We start from the raw sequence: 21,307 nt of genomic DNA, 5'->3' as shown, positions 1-21,307 counted from the left end.
GCAGTCTTGAAGAAATCCAGGAGTCTTGAAAACAGTCAGGAGTCTTGAAGACAGCCAGGGGTCTTAGAGAGAGCCAGGGGTCTATTGGTAATCCCCCTTATGTATGCTGTTAGGCAGTTGAGCATTCTTGGTCCCCTGACACTTATTGTGTTGTCTGTTAGTGTACTCGTGGTGCCTCTGCTGTTCATTGCGGGGATGTTGCATCACCTGCCCAGTCTTGTGCTGCTCACTGTGGGATGTTGCACCATCTGAACCGGTGGATCATGGCCTGACTAACGAGGCCACACGTAGTCCAACGAACGAACCACAGCCCGACTGATCTGGCACTGCCTTCAGGTATCTGTCCAGCTCCCTCTTGAAGGCAGCCAGGGGTCTATTGGTAATTTCCCTTTTGGCTGGTGGGTGGCTGTTGAACAGTCTTGGGCCCCAGACACTATTTGTGTTTTCTCTTAGTGTACCAGTGGCGCCCTTACTTTTCACTAGGGGTATGTTGCATCGCCTGCCAAGTCTTTTGCTGTTGTAGGGAGTGATTTCTGAGTGCAGATTAGGGACCAGTCCCTCCAGAATCTTCCAGGTGTAGGTTATGATATATCTCTCTCGCCTGCGCTCCAGTGAGTGCACGTCAAGTGCTTCCAGGCGTTCCCAGTAGTTAAGGTGTTTGATAGAACTTATACGTGCATAAAGGCTCTCTGTATATTCTCTATGTAATTTCACCTACCTTGAATGTGGATGCTAATGTACAGCAGTATTCCAGCCTAGAGAGAACAAGCGATTTAAAAAGGATCATCATTGGTTTAGCATCTCTTGTCTTGAATGTTCTCATTATCCATCTTTTCAGTTTCCTCGCAGATGTGATAGTGGCATTGTTATGGTCCTTGAAGGTGAGATCATTGGACATTACCACACCCAAGTCCTTCACATTACTTTTCTACTCTATTGTGTGATTTGAGTTGTAGTATACTCAGTCCTAGCTATTATTTCCTCCTGTTTTCCAAAACGGAGTAGTTGGAATTTGTGTTCAATGAACATCATAGTGTTCTCCGTTGCCCATTGGAAAACTTGGTTTATATCTTCTTGGAGATTTGCCGTTTCCTCAATGGATGACACTCTCAAAAAACCATACCCCCGGCCGGGATGGACCCCGCGGTCTCGTGGTCTAGTGGCTAACGCGACGGGCTGGAGTTTTGAGACTCTATGACCGCAGGTTCAATCCCGGCCGGGGGTATGGTTTGTTTGCAATCGTGTCATTATGATTTCTTGAGTCATGTTGACGGCAGTGAAGGGACTTGAGCTAGAGTTCGTCACGGCCACGCTAGCTGGAGATTCGTCTGTAAAAACTTGCATTTGTGGTCACAGAGGTGCCTGTGCTAACTTTCCTATGGTGTAGAAATATACCTAGTTGGATGAATCTTATTGTGGCTAGCTGGTCTAGTGGCTAACGCGACGGGCTGGAGTTTTGAGACTCTATGACCGCGGGTTCAATCCCGGCCGGGGGTATGGTTTATTTGCAATCGTGTCATTACAATTTCTTGAGTCATGATGACACTCTCGTTCAGACCCTAGTATCGTCTGCGAAGGATGATACAGTGCTATGGTTTACATCTCTGTCTATGTCTGATATGAGGACGAGGAACCAGATAGGGACGAGTACTGTGCCATGTGGAACAGAGCTCTTCTCTATTGCAGCTTCCAATTTAACTCTGTTTACCACTACTCTTTTGTGTTCGATTGATTAGATAAGCAGATACCTCTGCTTACTATGGCAGACTTGGTGTAATATACAGTGTAACATTGTTCACTACCACTTGGTGTGATATGCAGTGTAACATTGTTCACTACCACTTGGTGTGATATGCAGTGTAACATTGTTCACTACCACTTGGTGTAATATACAGAGTAACATTGTTCACTACCACTTGGTGTAATATACAGTGTAACATTGTTCACTACCACTTGGTGTAATATACAGTGTAACATTGTTCACTACCACTTGGTGTAATATACAGTGTAACATTGTTCACTACCACTTTGTGTAATATACAGTGTAACATTGTTCGCTACCACTTGGAGTAATATACAGTGTAACATTGTTCACTACCACTTGGAGTAATATACAGTGTAACATTGTTCACTACCACTTGGAGTAATATACAGTGTAACATTGTTCACTACCACTTGGTGTAATATACAGTGTAACATTGTTCACTACTCCTTAGTGTAATATACACTGTTACATTGTTCACTACCACTTGGTGTAATATACAGTGTAACATTGTTCACTACCACTTGGTGTAATATACAGTGTAACATTGTTCGCTACCACTTGGTGTAATATACAGTGTAACATTGTTCACTACCACTTGGTGTAATATACAGTGTAACATTGTTCACTACCACTTGGTGTAATATACAGTGTAACATTGTTCACTACTACTTGGTGTAATATACAGTGTAACATTGTTCACTACCACTTGGTGTAATATACAGTGTAACATTGTTCACTACCACTTGGTGTAATATACAGTGTAACATTGTTCACTACCACTTGGTGTAATATACAGTGAAACATTGTTCACTACCACTTGGTATAATATATAGTATAACATTGTTCACTACCACTTGGTGTAATATACAGTGAAACATTGTTCACTACCACTTGGTGTAATATATAGTATAACATTGTTCACTACCACTTGGTGTAATATATAGTGCAACATTGTTCACTACTTCTTGGTGTAATATACAGTGGAGGTGGTGAGTCATTAAGAGTGAGGTGTTCATCAGTGTTTTATCCTGGTACAGGAGTCACCTGGAGAAGTTCATTGGTTGTCTTACTGGAGGAGGAGTCAGGCTGCTGGAAGAATGTCACCAGCTGAGGCACCTCCAGCTGGCTGTGGTGAGTGACCACCACGCTGGCCATCTCCTGCCACAACTACACCACACTGTCACCTCCACACTACATCAACTAAAGTGGCTAAGTAAGTGTTACACTGTGCGCTGTCTTACTTTGTGTGATTGTGCAAGTTGTGTGCTGCGTATTACTGTATGTGATGGAGCTAGTTGTGTACTGTGTCAGACTGTGTGACATTGTGTTAGTTGTGATGGAGCTAGTTGTGTACTGTGTCTTATTGTGTGCGAAGGAGCTAGTTGTGTACTGTGTCAGACTGTGTGACATTGTGTTAGTTGTGATGGTGCTAGTTGTGTATCGTGTCTTATACTATGTTATGGTGCTAGTTGTATACTGTGTCTTACTGTGTGAGATGGTGCTAGTTGTGATGGTGCTAGTTGTGTACCGTGTCTTATACTATGTTATGGTGCTAGTTGTATACTGTGTCTTACTGTGTGAGATGGTGCTAGTTGTGTACCGTGTCTTATACTATGTTATGGTGCTAGTTGTATACTGTGTCTTACTGTGTGAGATTGTGTTAGTTGTGATGGTGCTAGTTGTGTACCGTGTCTTATACTATGTTATGGTGCTAGTTGTATACTGTGTCTTACTGTGTGAGATGGTGCTAGTTGTGATGGTGCTAGTTGTGTACTGTGTCTTACTGTGTGTGATGGTGCTAGTTGTGTACTGTGTCTTACACTATGTTATGGTTCTAGTTGAATACTGTGTCTTACTGTGTGAGATGGTGCTAGTTGTGATGGTGCTAGTTGTGTACTGTACTCACCTAGTTCTCACCTAGTTGAGGTTGCAATGCTGCTAACCATGACAACACTTTCCACCCAGACAACACCATCCTTCCTGACAACACTCTCCTTTCTGATGACTCTATTCACACTGACAACACAGTCCTCCCTGACAACACTGTCCACACTGACAACACTGTCCACACTGACAACACTGTCCACACTGACAACACTGTCCACACTGACAACACAGTCTATACTGACACTGTCCACTCTGACAACACTGTCCAGCCTGACAACACTGACCCGTCCCTACCCACTGACGCCTATTTAAGCTCCAGTCTCCTTGCATGTGCTCCAGTATCACTACAACTACGGTGCTTTACACACTAACTCCAAGACTGAGGGACTCATTACCTCACCTTTTGTATATAGTTCTACTGTCTTCAAGTGATGTCCTAGAATCTGTATTGATAAAGCAACTGGATGGCGAAACGTCTACAATGAAGATACCCAGATGTTGTACATGTGTCTAATATTCATCAACACTGTCCTCACTGACAACACTGTCCATACTGACAACACTGTCCTCCATCACAATTCTGTCCTCCCTGTCAACACTGTCAACCCTGACAACTCTGTCTGCACTGACAACACTATACACCCTGACAACTCGTCTACCCTGAAAAATTGTCCATACTAATAAAACTGAAAACCGTGACAACACTGACAGCCCTCTCCACCCTTACAACACTGACTTCCTTGACAACACTGTCCACCCTGACATCACTGATATTGTGATGACAAACATGGTGGTGATGGTGACAGTATTGTGTATCACTACAGAAGTAATGGTGACAGTATGGTGTATCTCTACAGTGGTGATGGTGACAGTATGGTGTATCTCTACAGTGGTGATGGTGACAGTATGGTGTATCTCTACAGTGGTGATGGTGATAGTATGGCGTATCACTACAGAAGCAATGGTGACAGTATGGTGTATCTTTACAGTGGTGGAGAAAGTATGGTGCATCACTACAGTAGTGATAGTGACAGTATGGTGTATCACTACAGTGGTGATGGTGACAGTATGGTGTATCACTACAGTAGTGATAGTGACAGTATGGTGTATCACTACAGTAGTGATGGTGACAGTATGGTGTATCACTACAGTAGTGATAGTGACAGTATGGTGTATCACTACAGTGGTGATGGTGACAGAGTGTTTTATCACTACAAAAGTGATGGTAACAGTAGGGTGTATCCCTACAGTAGTGATAGTGACAGTATGGTGTATCACTACAGTAGTGATAGTGACAGTACGGTGTATCACTACAGTGGTGATAGTGACAGTATGGTGTATCACTACAGTGGTGATGGTGACAGTATGGTGTATCACTACAGTAGTGATGGTGACAGTATGGTGTATCACTACAGTAGTGATGGTGACAGTATGGTGTATCACAACAGTGGTGATGATGGCATTATTGTGTGTCACTGCAGTAGTGAGGGTGAAAGTATGGTGTATCACCACAGTAGTGATGGTGACAGCATGATGTATCACTACAGTGGTGATGGTGACAGTATGGTGTATCACTACAGTAGTGTTGGTGACAGTATGGTGTATCACTACAGTAGTAATGGTGACAGTATTGTGCATCACTACAGTAGTAATGGTGAAAGTATGGTATATCACTACAGTAGTTATGACAGTATGGTGTGTCACTACAGTAGTGAGAGTGACAGTATGGTGTATCACTACAGTAGTAATGGTGACAATATGGTGAATCACTACTATAGTGATGACAGTATGGTGTGTCACTACAGTAGTGAGGGTGACAGTATGGTATATCACTACAGTAGTTATAGTGACCATATGGTGTATCACTACAGTGGTCACCTACGGTCATACCTGCCTAAGCTCTTGGGAGTTAGCGTGGGCTACCAAGCACCATGGCTTGTTGTAGTGTTTTAGAATCTCAGGTTCAAGTGTTGAAGAAGGAGATTCTACTTCTTCAGGAGGAAAATAGGAAGCTGAAGCTTCACATAGATGAGTTTGGGAGTGAGTGTGAGAAGGATTTAGCTGGTAAGGAAGGAATGGTCACCAGCAGTGATAGTGGCAGCCACTTTAAGTGGCAAGTGGTTCACAGTTCAGGAAGAAGGAAGATGAGGAGAGTTAATAGAGAAGATGTGAAGGTAGGAAATCGATTCTCTGTTCTCCAAGACGAGTGTACTTAAGTGGTTAGTGAGGTTGAAGGTACCACTGATTCCCCTGCTAATCAAGGTAAGAATATTTTAAAAGTAGGAGATTCTCAGGTAAGATATATGGACCGTGCATTTTGTAACAGAGACAGAAAGGTCAGACAGAGAGTGTGTCTTCCTGGAGCTGGTGTTGGTGACATAGTCAGCAGATTGGATATTATGCAGGTAATGGGAACAACCCCATTATCTGTCTTAGTGCTGGGGGTAATGACACTGGGAAGGGCAGGAGAGAGGAGCTGCTGGATAAGTATAGGTCAACCATAGAAGTAGTCAGGTCTAAGGGAGGGATCCCAGTCTAGAAAGGGAGTGGGCAATGACTGGATATCTAGGACAATTGGTATAAATTGCTGGCTAGACAGGTACTGCAAGGAACTTGCAATCCCATTCATTGATAACTGGGACCTATTCTTTGGCAAACGTGATATGTATGCAAGGGATGGGGTTCATCTCTCTGGGGATGGAGTGGTTGCATTAACCAATTCAATTGAGAGGGTAATTGATGACCTGTCTTGGAGTTTAAACTGATAGATTATAGATGTATGGGTGTTTGTGGGAAACAATCAGGCTGCAGCATTAGGGTTAAAAACAGCAGTTATTACCGGGATACCTCAGGGATATGTTTAAAAGACAACATTCAAAATAAAGTTGCTAGTAATGACAATTCAATTGATCAACAAACAAAGAGAGATAGTAGAGGACGACGTGTGACTAGCTCACTTAAAGTTTACTATACAAATAGTAGGAGTCTAAGAAATAAGATAGAGGAGCTAAGATTACTTGCAAGTGTAGTTAATATAGATATTATTGCTATAACAGAGACCTGGTTCAACCTGAAAGATAGAGAAATGCCTTCTGAATGCAACATACAGGGATATAAACTATTTCACACTGATAGGGTCAACAGGAAGGGTGGTGGTGTGGCGATGTATGTCAGAGAAAATTTAAATGGTTGTCTTAGACATGATATAAGATTAGAAACATCGAACACAGAATCTGTTTGGCTACAGTTTCTCGAGGAACGTGACAAATTAATTTTGGGTGTGATTTATAGGCCCCCAAACCTTGATAGGGAGTGCAGTAAGCTGTTATGGGGCAAAATTCATAAGGCATCTAGATGTGAAAATGTTGTGATAATGGGAGATTTTAACTTTAGACAAATTGATTGGAACAATATGACAGGAAATCTTGAGTCTAGTGACTTTCTTGATACGGTTCAGGATTGCTTTTTAGAACAGGTTGTGACAGAACCAACTAGAGGAAGCAATCTGCTTGACTTGGTTCTTGCCAACAACGATTCACTAATTAATAATCTTGAGGTTAATGATGAGCTTGGGGAAAGTGATCACAAATCACTTAGTTTCAATATATCATGGAATTACTCAGATAAGTGCAATCAAATCTCTGTCCCAGATTTTCGCTTGGCCGACTTCATGGGTCTGAAAAATTATTTGGGTGGGCTAAATTGGGATGTCCTGACTATGGGTCAGGTAGGTGATCTTGGTTGCCAATATAACGTTTTTCAGAGCATAGTTCTAGCTGCTCAGACAACTTTTGTTCCAAGTAAGGAAATTAGATCTAACAAAAATGATCCCAAATGGATGAACAATAGATTAAAACATCTCATTGGTCAAAAGAGAGGCATATATAGGCGTATCAAAAGAGGGGATGGGCAGTTAAGAAATCAATATATTCAATTAAAAAGAGAAATAAAGAAAGGAATAAGAAAAGCAAAAAGGGATTATGAGACTAAGGTCCCAAGGGATTCAAAGACTAACCCTAAAGGGCTCTTTCAGGTATACAGAAGTAAGATTAGAGACAACATTGGCCCACTTAAGATTAACTCTGGTCAGATCACTGTCAGTGATAAGGATATGTGTGAAATTCTAAATACCTACTTCCTCTCAGTTTTCACCCAGGAAAATACTAGCGATAATCCTAAAATAATGGATTATGTAGAACAGGATGATAATAAACTATGTATGATTACAGTAACCAGTGACATGGTCCTCAGACAAATAGAGAAACTAAAACCTAACAAATCCCCAGGCCCTGATGAACTGTTTGCAAGGGTATTAAAGGAATGTATAGAGGAACTTAGCATACCTTTGGCTAATCTTTTTAACATATCACTACAAATTGGCATAGTGCCTGATAAGTGGAAAATGGCAAATGTAATACCTATTTACAAGGCAGGTGACAGGTCCTTGGCTTCGAACTATAGACCAATAAACCTTACCTCCATAGTGGGAAAATTTATGGAATCAATAATTGCCGAAGCAATTCATAGCAATCATGACAGGCACAGATTGATTAATGAATCTCAACACGGTTTTACAAAAGGGCGTTCCTGTCTTAGGAATTTACTAACTTTTTTCACTAAGGTGTTTGAGGAGGTAGATCATGGTAATGAATATGATGTTGTGTATATGGACTTCAGTAAGGCTTTCGATAGAGTTCCACACCAGAGGCTATTGAGGAAACGTAAGGCACCCGGAATAGGAGGAGAAATTTTTTCCTGGGTAGAGGCATGGCTGACAAATAGACAACAGATAGTTTGCATAAATGGGGAGAAATCAGAATGGGGACACGTCAAAAGTGGTGTTCCTCATGGGTCAGTGTTGGGCCCGTTGTTGTTCAGAGTTTACATAAACGACATTGATGAGGGAATAAATAGCGACATAAGCAAAATTGCTGATGACACCAAAATAGGCCGTCCAATTCGTTCTAATTAGGACGCTAGAGCACTCCAGGATGATTTGAATAGACTGATGCAATGGTCGGAGAAGTGGCAGATGCAGTTTAATATTGAAAAATGCAAAGTTCTAATGTTGGACAGTTAAATAACCATGTCACATATAAAGTAAATAATGTAGATCTTAATACTACTGATTGTGAAATGGATTTAGGAGTTCTGGTTAGCAGTAATCTAAAACCAAGACAACAGTGCATTAGTGTTTGCAATAAAGCTAAAAGAATTCTTGGCTTCATATCTAGAAGTGTAAATAATAGAAGTCCTCAGGTTGTTCTTCAACTCTATGCATGTATATCCTTGGTTAGGCCTCATTTAAACTATGCTGCTCAGTTCTGATCACTGTATTACAGAATGGATATAAATGCTCTGGTAAACGTACAGAGGAGGATGACAAAGATGATCCTTTGTATCAGAAGTCTTCCCTATGAGGATAGACTGATGGCCTTGAATCTGCACTCTCTCGAAAGGCGTAGAACTAGGGGGGATATGATCGAGGTGTAAATGGAAAACAGGAATAAATAAAGGGGATGTAAATAGCGTGCTGAAAATTTCCAGCCAAGACAGGGCTCTCAGCAATGGTTTCAAGTTGGAAAAATTCAGATTCAGGAAGGTTTGATAATAGAGTTGTGGATGAGTGGAACAAACTCCCGAGTACAGTTATTCAGGCTAAAACGTTGTGTAGTTTTAAAAATAGATCAGATAAATACATGAGTGTGTGTGGGTGGGTGTGAGTTGGACGTGACTAGCTTGTGCTGCTGGGTCTGGTGCAGTGCTCCATCCTTGAGTGGAGGTGACCAGACTGGGTGGGTCATTGGGCTAATCCATGGGGGGTCATTGGTTTAATCCAGGGGGGACATGGACCTGCTCTGCATGGGTCAGTAGGCCTGTCGCAGTGTTCCTTCTTTCTTATGTTCTTATTTTCTTATGTACAGTTGTAAAAGTGTCAGCAGCAGCAGTGTCAGCAGCAGCCATGACTTCACTACCCAGCACAGAAATGGTGATGCTGCACCTGACTGATGTGAGTGATGATATAGCAAGTCATGCTTGTGACCTGGCCCAGAAGCTACAGCCACCAGGAGGGTGAGTCCATCACTGTTATTCTTGTATTGTAAGTGAAGTGATCCAGGAGCTACAACCATCAGGAGGGTGAGTCCTTCACTGTTGTTCTTGTGTTGTAAGGTGGTCCTGGAGCTACAACCACCAGGGTAGTGAGTCCTTCACTGTTATTCTAGTGTTATGAGTGAGGTGGTCCATGAGCTACAACCACCAGGAGGGTGAGTCCATCACTGTTGTTCTTGTGTTGTAAGGTGGTCCAGGAGCTACAGCCACCAGGAGGGTGAGTCCATCACTGTTGATCTTGTGTTGTGAATGAGGTGATCCAGGAGCTACAACCACCTGGAGGTGAGTCATTCACTGTTATTCTTTTGTTGTGAGGTGGCCCAGGAGCTACAACCACCAGGATGGTGAGTCCTTCACTGTTGTTTCTGTGTTGAGAGTGAGGTGGTCCAGGAGCTACAACCACCAGGAAGGTGAATCCTTCACTGTTGTTCTTGTGTTGTGAGGTGGTCCAGGAATTACAACAACCAGGAGGGCGAGTCCATCACTGTTGTTCCTGTGCTGTGAGTGAGGTGGTCCAGGGGCTACAACCACCAGGAGGGTGAGTCCTTCACTGTTGTTCTTGTGTTGTGGGTGAGGTGGTCCAGGAGCTACAACCACCAGGAGGGTGAACCTTTCACTGTTGTTCTGTCATATGGGGGTTCGATAATGTGGATTTGGTAAGAACACTCATGTAGGCTGGTTAGTACGTATAATTATAACGGAAAGTATGGGAAGCACCATCACCCGCTCTGCCTCTCTGCTCTCTATCTTAAGACTGACTCATGAATTGGGTCCTAAGGGTGAGCGGCATTCAAAACATGCTATGGTCAGAAGCAACATGAATAAAAGTCAGTGATTCATAGACGGTTGGTAGTGAGTCATACTACTGGTAACTGGTTACTGGTACTACTGGGAACTGATACTACTGAGAGCTTGGCGACGCTAACGTATGTTGTCCCGACATACAGCTAATACAAACTAGAGATGGCAGGCATACGGTTTGGGCTGATTCTATACAATGTCAAAGTACACAACAATTGAACATTATAATATACATACGTAGAATATTGGAATGGAAGCTAATGTAATTGACTATAATGAAACTTACTGTAATGAAACTGTAATGCATTACAAGGTATGATATAGCACAACTCCTCGAATGAGACTCAACATTGGGATTACTCAATAGAAGTGATAAAAAATTTTTTGATCAATCAATCTGTATTCATGTTAACTACGGATTCTGAGGAAGATATATATACAAAGAAAGAAATGTTTAACAGAAAGCAGGCTTGGTGCACTGAAATCTAGACTGTTAAATCTCAGAATTCAGAGAGAACGTGAACACAAAAAAAAAAAATTCTTGAATATTGATAAGTTGATACTGTAATTATTCATCTATACAGGTTATTTACATTTAACCCCAACTCTGCTAGGGTGAGATTGACATATGCAGAATGGGTGTCATCTCTGAGAGGATCAAACTCTGTTGCACTGGCTAACTCATGCCGTATTTGAGGCAAATCTGAATTGGTAGTTACAAATGATACTTGAGGATTTCTCAATACCTGTTGTGTATGTAGGGAATAATGACATTCAGGTTGATCATCTGACTGAGTATTAGAAGTAGAGAATACAGGATCAGAAGGATTGTCAGAGTCTGTCACATTAGTCTGGGTTGGAACATCATTATCATCACATATTAACTTCATATGATCTAAATGCAATTCTCTGTAATGACCAGTACTGATTTCTCTAACCTTATACTTATTGCCAGTGATATGTTCAACTACTCGATAAGGACCAACACACTTTTGATCAAGCTTAGGCTTTGCAGACGTTTTGTTAAAGTTAGTCAGCATAGCTCTCAAACCTACTTTGATTTTGGACGGCTTTGCTCGAATGTTAGCGACTCTTGTAAATTCTGCTGTTGATTTATGAAGTGTTTCACGGATTCTTCTAAAAACACTTTGAGCTAAGCTGGTACGAGTTGCTATGAAATCATCAGAGTTGTAATTTGGTTTCGGATTAGAATATAGCAACTCATAAGGCAAATGCTTATCTACACCATACAATGCATAATGTGGAGTGTCACCTATAGAAACATTGTAAGCAGAATTTATTGCACACTGCACATCAGGTATAACTTCATCCCAAGTTTCACAGCTGGGATTGATAGTGGCTCTCAAGACATCAGGTACTTTCTTATTGGTTCGTTCGGCTAACCAATTGCTTGCAGGATGATGAAGAACAATGGTGGATTTAGAGATCTTGTACAAGGTACACAAATTTTCAAGAATCTCATTACAGAATTCACCTCCATTATCTGTTACTAGGGACTTGGGGGTGGTATGCCTGCAGATAATGCATTCTTTAAATGCTTTAGCTACTGTCTCTGCAGTTTTATCTGCAATAGGAACTAACTCACAATATCTGGTGAAATGATCTACCATAACACACAGATGTTTGTTGCCCTGGTGGGATCATTGGAAATTAGTTAACAAATCTAGCGCAACTCTTTCCCATGGTTCGCTAGTAGTTGGATACACTTGGATTGGATTAGGACCATTAGCATTACCTTTATGTTGCATGCAGACAATACATTTCTTAACATACTCATAAATATCAGTTGCCATACGATGCCAAAAGTATTTCAATCTGGCTTGTTTTACTTAACGATCCATTCCAGGGTCACAACACCTGGTACATCGTGAACTAGCTGTAAGGCTACATTCACTAGTGACTGGAATTACTAACTGGTATACCCTTTTGCTAGGAGTACCCAACTCGGCTGTTCGATACAGTAATTCTTGGTTCATGACAAAGTCACTGATGGGTGCTGGTGGCTTCACAGTCAGAATAAGATCTTCCTGGAGCAGGAATCGAATCATACCAGACCACATGGGATCTGTTTGTTGAGCATTCTTTACATCCTCTGCAGTAAATGGAGGGTCTGCAGTTACTATACTAACACGTCGGAATAAAGCATCTGTGACTACATTTGACTTGCCAGGTAAGTGTTCAAAGGTAGGATTGAACTCTTGGATAGTCAAGGCCCATCTGGCTGACCTTCCAGTAGGTTGTTTGTTCTGGAATAAAGGTATCAGTGGAACATGGTCTGTCAAGACATGAACAGGGTACTGATAAATAATGTCTCGGAAGTGCTTTAAAGACCATACTATTGCTAAAGCTTCTTGCTCAGTTACTGTATAATTACGTTCAGCCTTCATAAGGATTTGGCCAGCAAATGCAACTGTGTTGTACTTGCCATCAGTCTTCTGAGCTAGTATGGCACCTATGCAAATAGAACTAGCATCAGTTGTCGGATGGAAGGGCTTAGAAAAATCTGGAAATTGCAAAATTAGAGCAGATATTAGCTTTTCTTTTAGAGTTTGGAATGCTCTTTCTTGATTGAAGGTCCAAACGAAAGGAGAATCTTTCTTAAGCAACTCAGTTAGAGGAGAAGCTATGGAAGAAAAATTGGCAATGAAAGATCTATAAAAACCTGCTAAGCCCACAAAGGATCTTACGGCATCAGCAGTTTTGTGAGTTGGAAAATTTAGTACTGCAGTTACTTTACTTTGGTCAGTCGTAACCCCTTTTAAATTGGCTTCTTCAAACTTACCAAGTACTACATCATGTCTTTTCAAATGTGTATCCACGTCTTTAGACTTGATGATTACGTCATCTAAGTACACCATAAGTGCATTACCTATGAGACCTCTAAAGATATTAGTCATGAGCCTTGAGAACATGATAGGGGAAGATCGTAATCCAAAGGCCATACGGAGGAAGTGGTAATGACCTGTAGGAGTGGAGAATGCAGTTAGCTCTTGGCTGTCCTTGTGAAGAGGGACTTGTCAAAGCCCTTGTAACAAGTCCAGGGTTGAAAGACTTTGTTATCTCCGATGTTACATAAAAGATCACCAAGTACAGGAAGTGGGAAGCGATCTGGAATAGTTTTCGCATTTAACTTCCTAAAGTCAATAATTATAACGGAAAGTATGGGAAGCACCATCACCCGCTCTGCCTCTCTGCTCTCTATCTTAAGACTGACTCACGAATTGGGTCCTAAGGGTGAGCGGCATTCAAAACATGCTATGGTTAGCAGCAACATGATTAACAGTCAGTGATTCACGCAGACAGTTGGTAGTGAGTCATTCTACTGGTAACTGGTTACTGGTACTACTGGGAACTGATACTATTGAGAGTTCTTGTCTTCCGATGTTGTTGTCTTTGTTGTTGTTGTTGTTGTTGTTGTTGTTGGTGGTGGTAGTGGTGGTGCTAGTAGTGGTGGTGCTGGTAGTAGTGGTGGTGGTAGTAGTGGTGGTTGTAGTAGTGGTGGTGGTGATAGTGGTAGTAATGGTGGTGGTGGTGGTGGTGGTGGTGGTGGTAGTAGTAGTAGTGGTGGTGGTTGTGGTAGCAGTGGTGGTGGTAGTGGTGGTGGTGATGGTAGTAGATGAGGTTGTAGCAGTGATGGTTGTGGTGGTAGTAGTGGTGGTGGTGTTAGTGGTTGTGGTACCATTGGTGGTGTTGGTAGTGGTAGTTGTGGTGGTGGAGGTGATGGTAGTAGTGGTGGAGCAAGTAGTGGTGGTGGTAGTAGTGGTGGTGGTCTTAGTAGTGGTGGTAGTAGTAGTATTGGTGGTGGTGGTGGTAGTGGTGGTGATAGTAGTGGTTGTGATGGTGGTAGTAGTAGTAGTAGTAATGGAGGTGTTGGTAGTGGTGATGGTGGTTGTGGCATGCAAAGAGTACGTAACCTTTATTCGGCGCATGGACACACCCTCATTTACAGGCTATCTCCCCCAACCAGCGAACCAGGTTGCTAAGAGTTGATGATGGGGCCCCATCGTTCAACTAGTGACCAGGTTCTAGCCAATAAGAAGGTGGGATTGACAATCGCAGAGGTTATGTGGATACCGCTCTCCTGTCTGCCCTTGTCATTCCCACTCTAGAGCTGGTTGAAGCACGGTCTGCTATCTTGTGGCTTCTATTTCTGCCTTGCTTACCGTGACGTGCACTATATTTATTACTGTACATAGTGTACATATTGCTGTTCTAAATTTGGTGAAGGATAATATAAGTCTAAACTTTTTCTACTGTGTTTATTTGCTCCCATTACACCTGGGTTAACAGGCCATTTGAAAGCCTAGGTTGTAATATGGGTAGCCTGTCCGAGAGCTGGACTTAGAGAAACGGTTGAGCTTAGGGTGAAGCTTGTAGCAGGAACATTGTGTAGCTTGCTGTTTCGCTTCGCTTTACAAATTTTGCGTGTCAGTTGCTTATGATCAGCCTTGCTATTGTGTGATCGTTCAACAGCTCGCTACTAGCTTGTTCAGTGTGCTCGCTTCGCTACGGTCAATCTTGTGTGCAGTCGGCTTTGCTTGTATGCGTATTTTGCAATCGTACTGTGCATAGCTAAGCGTGTTCTGCAAATTAACGTGTTACGTTGGGGTATTCGTACTGTGCATAGCGAATAACTTATGCCACCTAGACGAGTCAGACGCCTGGTGTCGGCATATACTTTGCATAACCTACCTAAATTGTCCCTACAGCGTTGTTGGCAAATTGCTCGTTCCATTGGCATTCCCTATAAACGCACTCTCACAGCTGCGCAACTGCGTTCACTTATTGCTGACATACTTATTGAAGAAGAGATGGCACATCAAACTCCTCCCTTTACGGGAGCTAGGGAAAAAACTACTATGTTCTCGCAGGAGGAAGATGATACACCTACGGAGCAAAATGGTCAGTATAGTGCACATGGGTTGTCTCAGGGTGAATCAGCGTCGTTGGCACTTCAGCTGGCAAAAATCAATCTTGAGCAAACTAGGGAACAGAGAGCATTCGCAAGGGAAGAATTTGATAGGGAAAGAGAAAGGAGGCAGTTTTCGCATTCTGTAAACGATTTCAGTTTACAAAAAGCAGTACAGCTTGTTCCCCGCTTCAATGAGGCCGAACCAGAGCAATTTTTCGAAAGCTTCGAAAATCAGGCTCGAGCCTTGAGGTGGCCGGAACAGCACTGGGCAGCGTTGGTTCATACAGCATTATTGGGTAAGGCACAGGAATTTACGTCGGTATTAACTGACGCTGAATTCTCTGATTATCAAGTAGTGAAGACCACAGTGTTGGGAGCATATACATGTATCCCAGCTAAATATCGTAAGACCTTCAAATTGAACAGGCGGCAGCTTGGTCAATCCCTGGTGGACTTTGTGAGACAGCAAACCAAAGCTTTTACCAGCTGGTATAAAGCGAGTGGTGTCTCTAACTTTGAGGAGCTGGTGCAGCTTATTCTGATTGATAACCTGCTGGAGTCTGTGGGACCAGAGGTTCGTGTCTTTCTGCAGGATCGTGACTTAACCACTGCATTGGAGGCGGCCAGGTTGGCTGATACCTTCGAAACGAACCGCTCCTTGTCCGAGCGGTCCCGTCTCTCTTTTCAACAGTCTGGCGTGAGCAGAGATCGACAACATTGGAGAATGAAGTGCCAGCCGGAGGGAGAGCGTCTACGACATCCAACCAAGTCACCTGGTGAGCCACGCTTCTCAACATATGGTCCCCCTGCGGAGAGGCAAACTACTTATGGAGCATCTCGACAACAATATCCAGAGAGGCACCAGCCAGAACGACACCACTTGCAACGTCATCAGGGAGTAAAGGGCAAGCCTGTCGTCTGCTTCAGGTGTAATAAAGTAGGTCATATCAGTTCCAACTGCCCCCAAAAACCTCAACCCATCGGGAAAATCTCTAATATCCCTAGTAACATGTCCCCTAGAGAAGTAGAAAAAGGTATGGCCCCTTATTATTGCGAAAGTCTTATTTCCCTTCAGGAAAACTCAGAACCAACTAAAGTAAATACCTTTAGAGATACTGGAGCATATTGCTCACTTGTCAGAGAAGGAATATTACCCCTTTCAGAGAATACTTCCTTGAATTCATCAGTTTTATTGGAAGCCTATGGAGGAACTATATATTCTGTTCCTTTGCATAAAATTTATGTACAGTGCAAATATTACACTGGGTACTTGACTGTAGGTATCTCAAAAGGATTTCCCATGAAAAATGCTATGTTATTACTGGGTAATAACATTACTACTGTTAGTTCGTGTCCTGAACCTATAATGATTAATGCTTCTCCGGTGTTGGCCATAACTCGGGCAACTTCCCAAGGGTTGTCTGGAGAGAATGTTGACCTATCCTTGGACGACTCCGATCTCGGAATAGCCACATTGTTTTACGAGGAAAACTGGCCAGAGCCTCGTAGATCAAGTGAACAGACCCCGATCAAGCCTTCCTATTCCCAGGTTGCAGGATTGCCAGATGTCTCTGTTTCCATGCCCGAGGGACTGTCCTTCCGGGAGGAACAACGAAAGGACCCTTCTTTAAAATTCGCTTTTGAGGCAGCCATGGGTAAATCCTCTTGGGGTCATCCAGTCAAGTATGAAGTTAAAAATGATTATTTGGTTTGCACTGAGACTGGTAAGGAGAAAGAGGGCCGGAAATTATACGACAGGTTAGTGGTTCCAACCAAGTATAGACCTCAGATATTAAATATAGCTCATAATACGTCATCAGGAGGTCACTTAGGAATTACAAAAACCTTGTATAGAATCACAAAAGAATTTTATTGGCCAACATTAAAGAAAGATGTGAAGAATCATATTAGGTGTTGCCGAGAATGTCAGCAAGTTGGAAAACCTGGACATTCTATTAAACCTGCACCTCTCCAACCCATACCTGCTGATGGAGAACCTTTTGCAGATTTAATTATAGATTGTGTAGGTCCACTACCTAAGTCAAAGTCTGGAAATCAGTATTTATTTACAATTATGGATAAAGTAACCAGATATCCTGAAGCGATCCCAATGCGTAGTATCAATACTAAAGCTATTCTCAAAGCTTTAACAAAATTCATTTCTTGTTTTGGCATTCCTAAAACTATACAAAGTGATCAAGGTACTAACTTCACTGCCAAAGCATTTAGGGAAGTATTAACTAGGTTAGGGATAATTCACAACTTTTCCACTGCCTATCACCCTCAGTCCCAAGGCGCCTTGGAAAGATTCCACCAAACATTAAAAACAATGATGAGAAGTTTTTGCATGCACTTTCCGACAGATTGGGATGAATCTCTACCATTGTTGCTGTTCTCAGTACGAGAGACGGTGCAAGAGTCTACAGGGTATAGTCCGTTTGAGCTGATCTTTGGGCACAATGTACGAGGTCCTCTTCGGGTGCTCAAAGAAGGATGGATGGGAGAAGACGTAAGCTCAGCACTCTACAACCCGTCTTCAAGGTTGCAGGTGGCACGTGAGTTAGCCACGGCTAACCTAAAAATAGCTCAAAGTAAGATGAAACAGAGGTATGACAAAAGTGCACAATTCCGCTCCTTCCATCCAGGAGACAAGGTGTTGGTGCAGGAACCTATACCTGGCCACACCTTGAAAGCTAGATATACGGGACCTATGCAGATTGTAAGTAGATTATCTGATTTAAATTATGTGGTAGCTCCCATTGATAAGACCTCAAAAACAAAAACTTACCACATTAATCAAATCAAGGCCTTTCATACACCAGATAAAGTCCCAGTAATGACTCTGTCCTCTACCTCTGAGGACGACTCTGACTCTTTGCACTCTATCTCTGAAATTAATACTAAACTTTCAAATTCTGTCCTCCTCAAGGATCCTAGCCCGTTAATGGATGGATTATCTGAAATACAAGCAACAAATTTAACTGAGCTTCTACAGTCATATCCTAATATTTTTTCGGATGTGCCGAAAAAATGTACGTTAGGTTACCATGATGTAGATGTGGGAAAATCTAAACCAATTAAACTCTCCCCCTACAGAGCTAATCCTGAAAAGCAAAGGCTACTTCAGCAGGAAGTAGACTTCTTGTTAGAACATGGTTTAGTGGAGGAGTCATCTAGTCCATGGGCTTCACCGTGCATCCTAGTAAAGAAGGCTGATGGAGGGTTTCGTATGTGCACAGACTACCGTAAAGTGAACGAGGTCACAATTACAGATGCTTACCCTCTTCCTCGTCTGGATGACGTAATTGACTTTGTGGGTAAGGCTACTTTTGTGTCCAAATTAGATCTCCTTAAAGGTTACTATCAGGTACCTTTGACAGATAAGGCGAAGGAAATCTCTGCCTTCGTAATTCCAGGAGGTCATTATCAGTATACAGTTACCCCCTTCGGAATGAAAAATTCCCCCTCTTCATTCCAGAAACTCATCCATCAGGCTATTAAAGGACTTGAAGGCACGGCAGCATACCTAGATGATATTGTTGTGGTGTCTGATACTTGGGATCAACACCTACTTAGACTTAAAGCTCTGTTTGAGACCTTTAAGAATTCCCAATTAACAGTTAATTTGTCTAAATCTTCCTTTGGCCAGGCCACTATCACTTTTCTAGGCCATGAAGTAGGTAGTGGTAATGTTGCACCTAAACTTGCTAAAGTTCTTTCGATTAAAGATTATCCAGTTCCTCATGATAGGAAATCTCTTCAACGTTTCCTAGGCATGATAGGATTTTACAGAAGATTCTGTAAGAATTTCTCAGATATTGTAGCCCCTCTTACCTCTCTTACCAGTCATAAAGTTCCCTTTAATTGGACGTCAGATTGTAACACTGCTTTTAATAAAGCAAAAAGATTATTGTGCTCTGCACCCATTCTCCTGTCTCCAGACTTCTCCAAACCTTTTTCATTACAGGTTGATGCTTGTGAGTCTGGGGTTGGGGCGGTACTATTACAAATCGGGAACAAGGAGTTGCAGCCTGTAGCATACTTTTCAGCTAAGTTCCAGCCACATCAGAGAGCTTACTCTACCATTGAAAAAGAAGCCCTCGCGCTGGTAATGGCTTTGGAGCATTTCGATGTTTATGTGGGCCAGACATCGCAGGTGGTCACAGTCTACAGTGATCACAACCCGTTAGTCTATCTCCAAGCCATGAAGAATCACAACACAAGGCTTATGCGTTGGACGCTCAGGCTGCAGCCCTATAACTTCAAAATTCGTTACATTGCCGGCAAAGAAAATGTGTTGGCAGACTCTTTGTCAAGAGTCTAGTTTATTATTTTATTTAGGTTAGGATGTATTTGTGGTAACCCCTTTCAAGCTCTTTTTTTTATCCCCTGATGTGGGGGTTTTTTTTAGTGAGGGGATACGGGCTACCGTCCGCTTGTATCTTGGACCTATGTTGGCTTATCTGACTGCTGTCTCACTCTGAGTTTAGGGTTTGGCTTTCAGGCACTAGGAAAGCTGAGCTCTATCTAAGAGTTGGATGGTGGAGAGGATAGGCGGTCCCATTATTTTGTGCCATGGCGGCACGGTTACCACTGGGAGGTGGCAGCCTAATCCTGAGCCTTCTCGGGGGTGGGGGTGTGGCATGCAAAGAGTACGTAACCTTTATTCGGCGCATGGACACACCCTCATTTACAGGCTATCTCCCCCAACCAGCGAACCAGGTTGCTAAGAGTTGATGATGGGGCCCCATCGTTCAACTAGTGACCAGGTTCTAGCCAATAAGAAGGTGGGATTGACAATCGCAGAGGTTATGTGGATACCGCTCTCCTGTCTGCCCTTGTCATTCCCACTCTAGAGCTGGTTGAAGCACGGTCTGCTATCTTGTGGCTTCTATTTCTGCCTTGCTTACCGTGACGTGCACTATATTTATTACTGTACATAGTGTACATATTGCTGTTCTAAATTTGGTGAAGGATAATATAAGTCTAAACTTTTTCTACTGTGTTTATTTGCTCCCATTACACCTGGGTTAACAGGCCATTTGAAAGCCTAGGTTGTAATAGTGGTTGAGGTGGTTGCAGCAGTGATGGTGGTTGTGGTGGTTGCAGCAGTGATGGTGGTTGTGGTGGTTGCAGCAGTGATGGTGGTTGCAGCAGTGATGGTGGTTGTGGTGGTTGCAGCAGTGATGGTGGTTGTGGTGGTTGCAGCAGTGATGGTGGTTGTGGTGGTTGCAGCAGTGATGGTGGTAGTATTGTAGATCATCAACAGACAACTACAGTTGTGTCATCATCAACAGGTACTGTTGTATCACGTGTCCCAGCAGCACAATAACAGCGGTGGGCATCCAAGACATGATCCATCACCTGCATCATCACAGTGTTAAGGTGGAGGCTGAGTTACGAGTATTTACCAGCGCCAGCATCACACAACACCAGCGGCACCAGCTGCTCACCCTGGCTAAGACAACACTCAACTGTAACTTAGAGATGTGAGTATCTGTTACTTGTGTCATTATTCTCTTAATGGTAGCAGCTAAATTCATCATAGCTACCATCATGGCAACTACCTTCATGGTAGCCGGAATATTCATGACAGCTTACATCATGCTAACTGTTACATTTGTGATGACTTATCATTGATTAATGATTCTCAACACGGTTTTACAAAGGGGCGTTCCTGTCTTACGATTTTACTAACTTTTCTCACTAAGGCGTTTGAGGAGGTAGATCATGGTAATGAATATGATATTGTGTATATGGACTTCAGTAAGGCTTCCGATAGAGTTCCACACCAGAGGCTATTGAGGAAA

General features: G+C 42.6%; 1 protein-coding gene across 1 annotated transcript in view; it reads left to right on the top strand.

Moving 5' to 3' along the window:
• Positions 1 to 20,990, top strand: part of LOC128691257 (uncharacterized) — a 139,063-nt gene extending 118,073 nt beyond the window's left edge. The window contains exons 4-6 of the mRNA XM_070091635.1: positions 2,803 to 2,978; positions 9,577 to 9,724; positions 20,795 to 20,990. Of these exons, the coding sequence (XP_069947736.1) occupies positions 2,803 to 2,978; positions 9,577 to 9,724; positions 20,795 to 20,990 (520 nt within the window). The remainder of the gene's footprint in view (positions 1 to 2,802; positions 2,979 to 9,576; positions 9,725 to 20,794) is intronic.
• Positions 20,991 to 21,307: the final 317 nt, after the last annotated feature.

This window comes from Cherax quadricarinatus, chromosome 36 (assembly GCF_038502225.1).
Source record: "Cherax quadricarinatus isolate ZL_2023a chromosome 36, ASM3850222v1, whole genome shotgun sequence".
Lineage (NCBI taxonomy): Eukaryota > Metazoa > Arthropoda > Malacostraca > Decapoda > Parastacidae > Cherax > Cherax quadricarinatus.
This window is presented reverse-complemented; position numbering and strand designations above follow the sequence as displayed.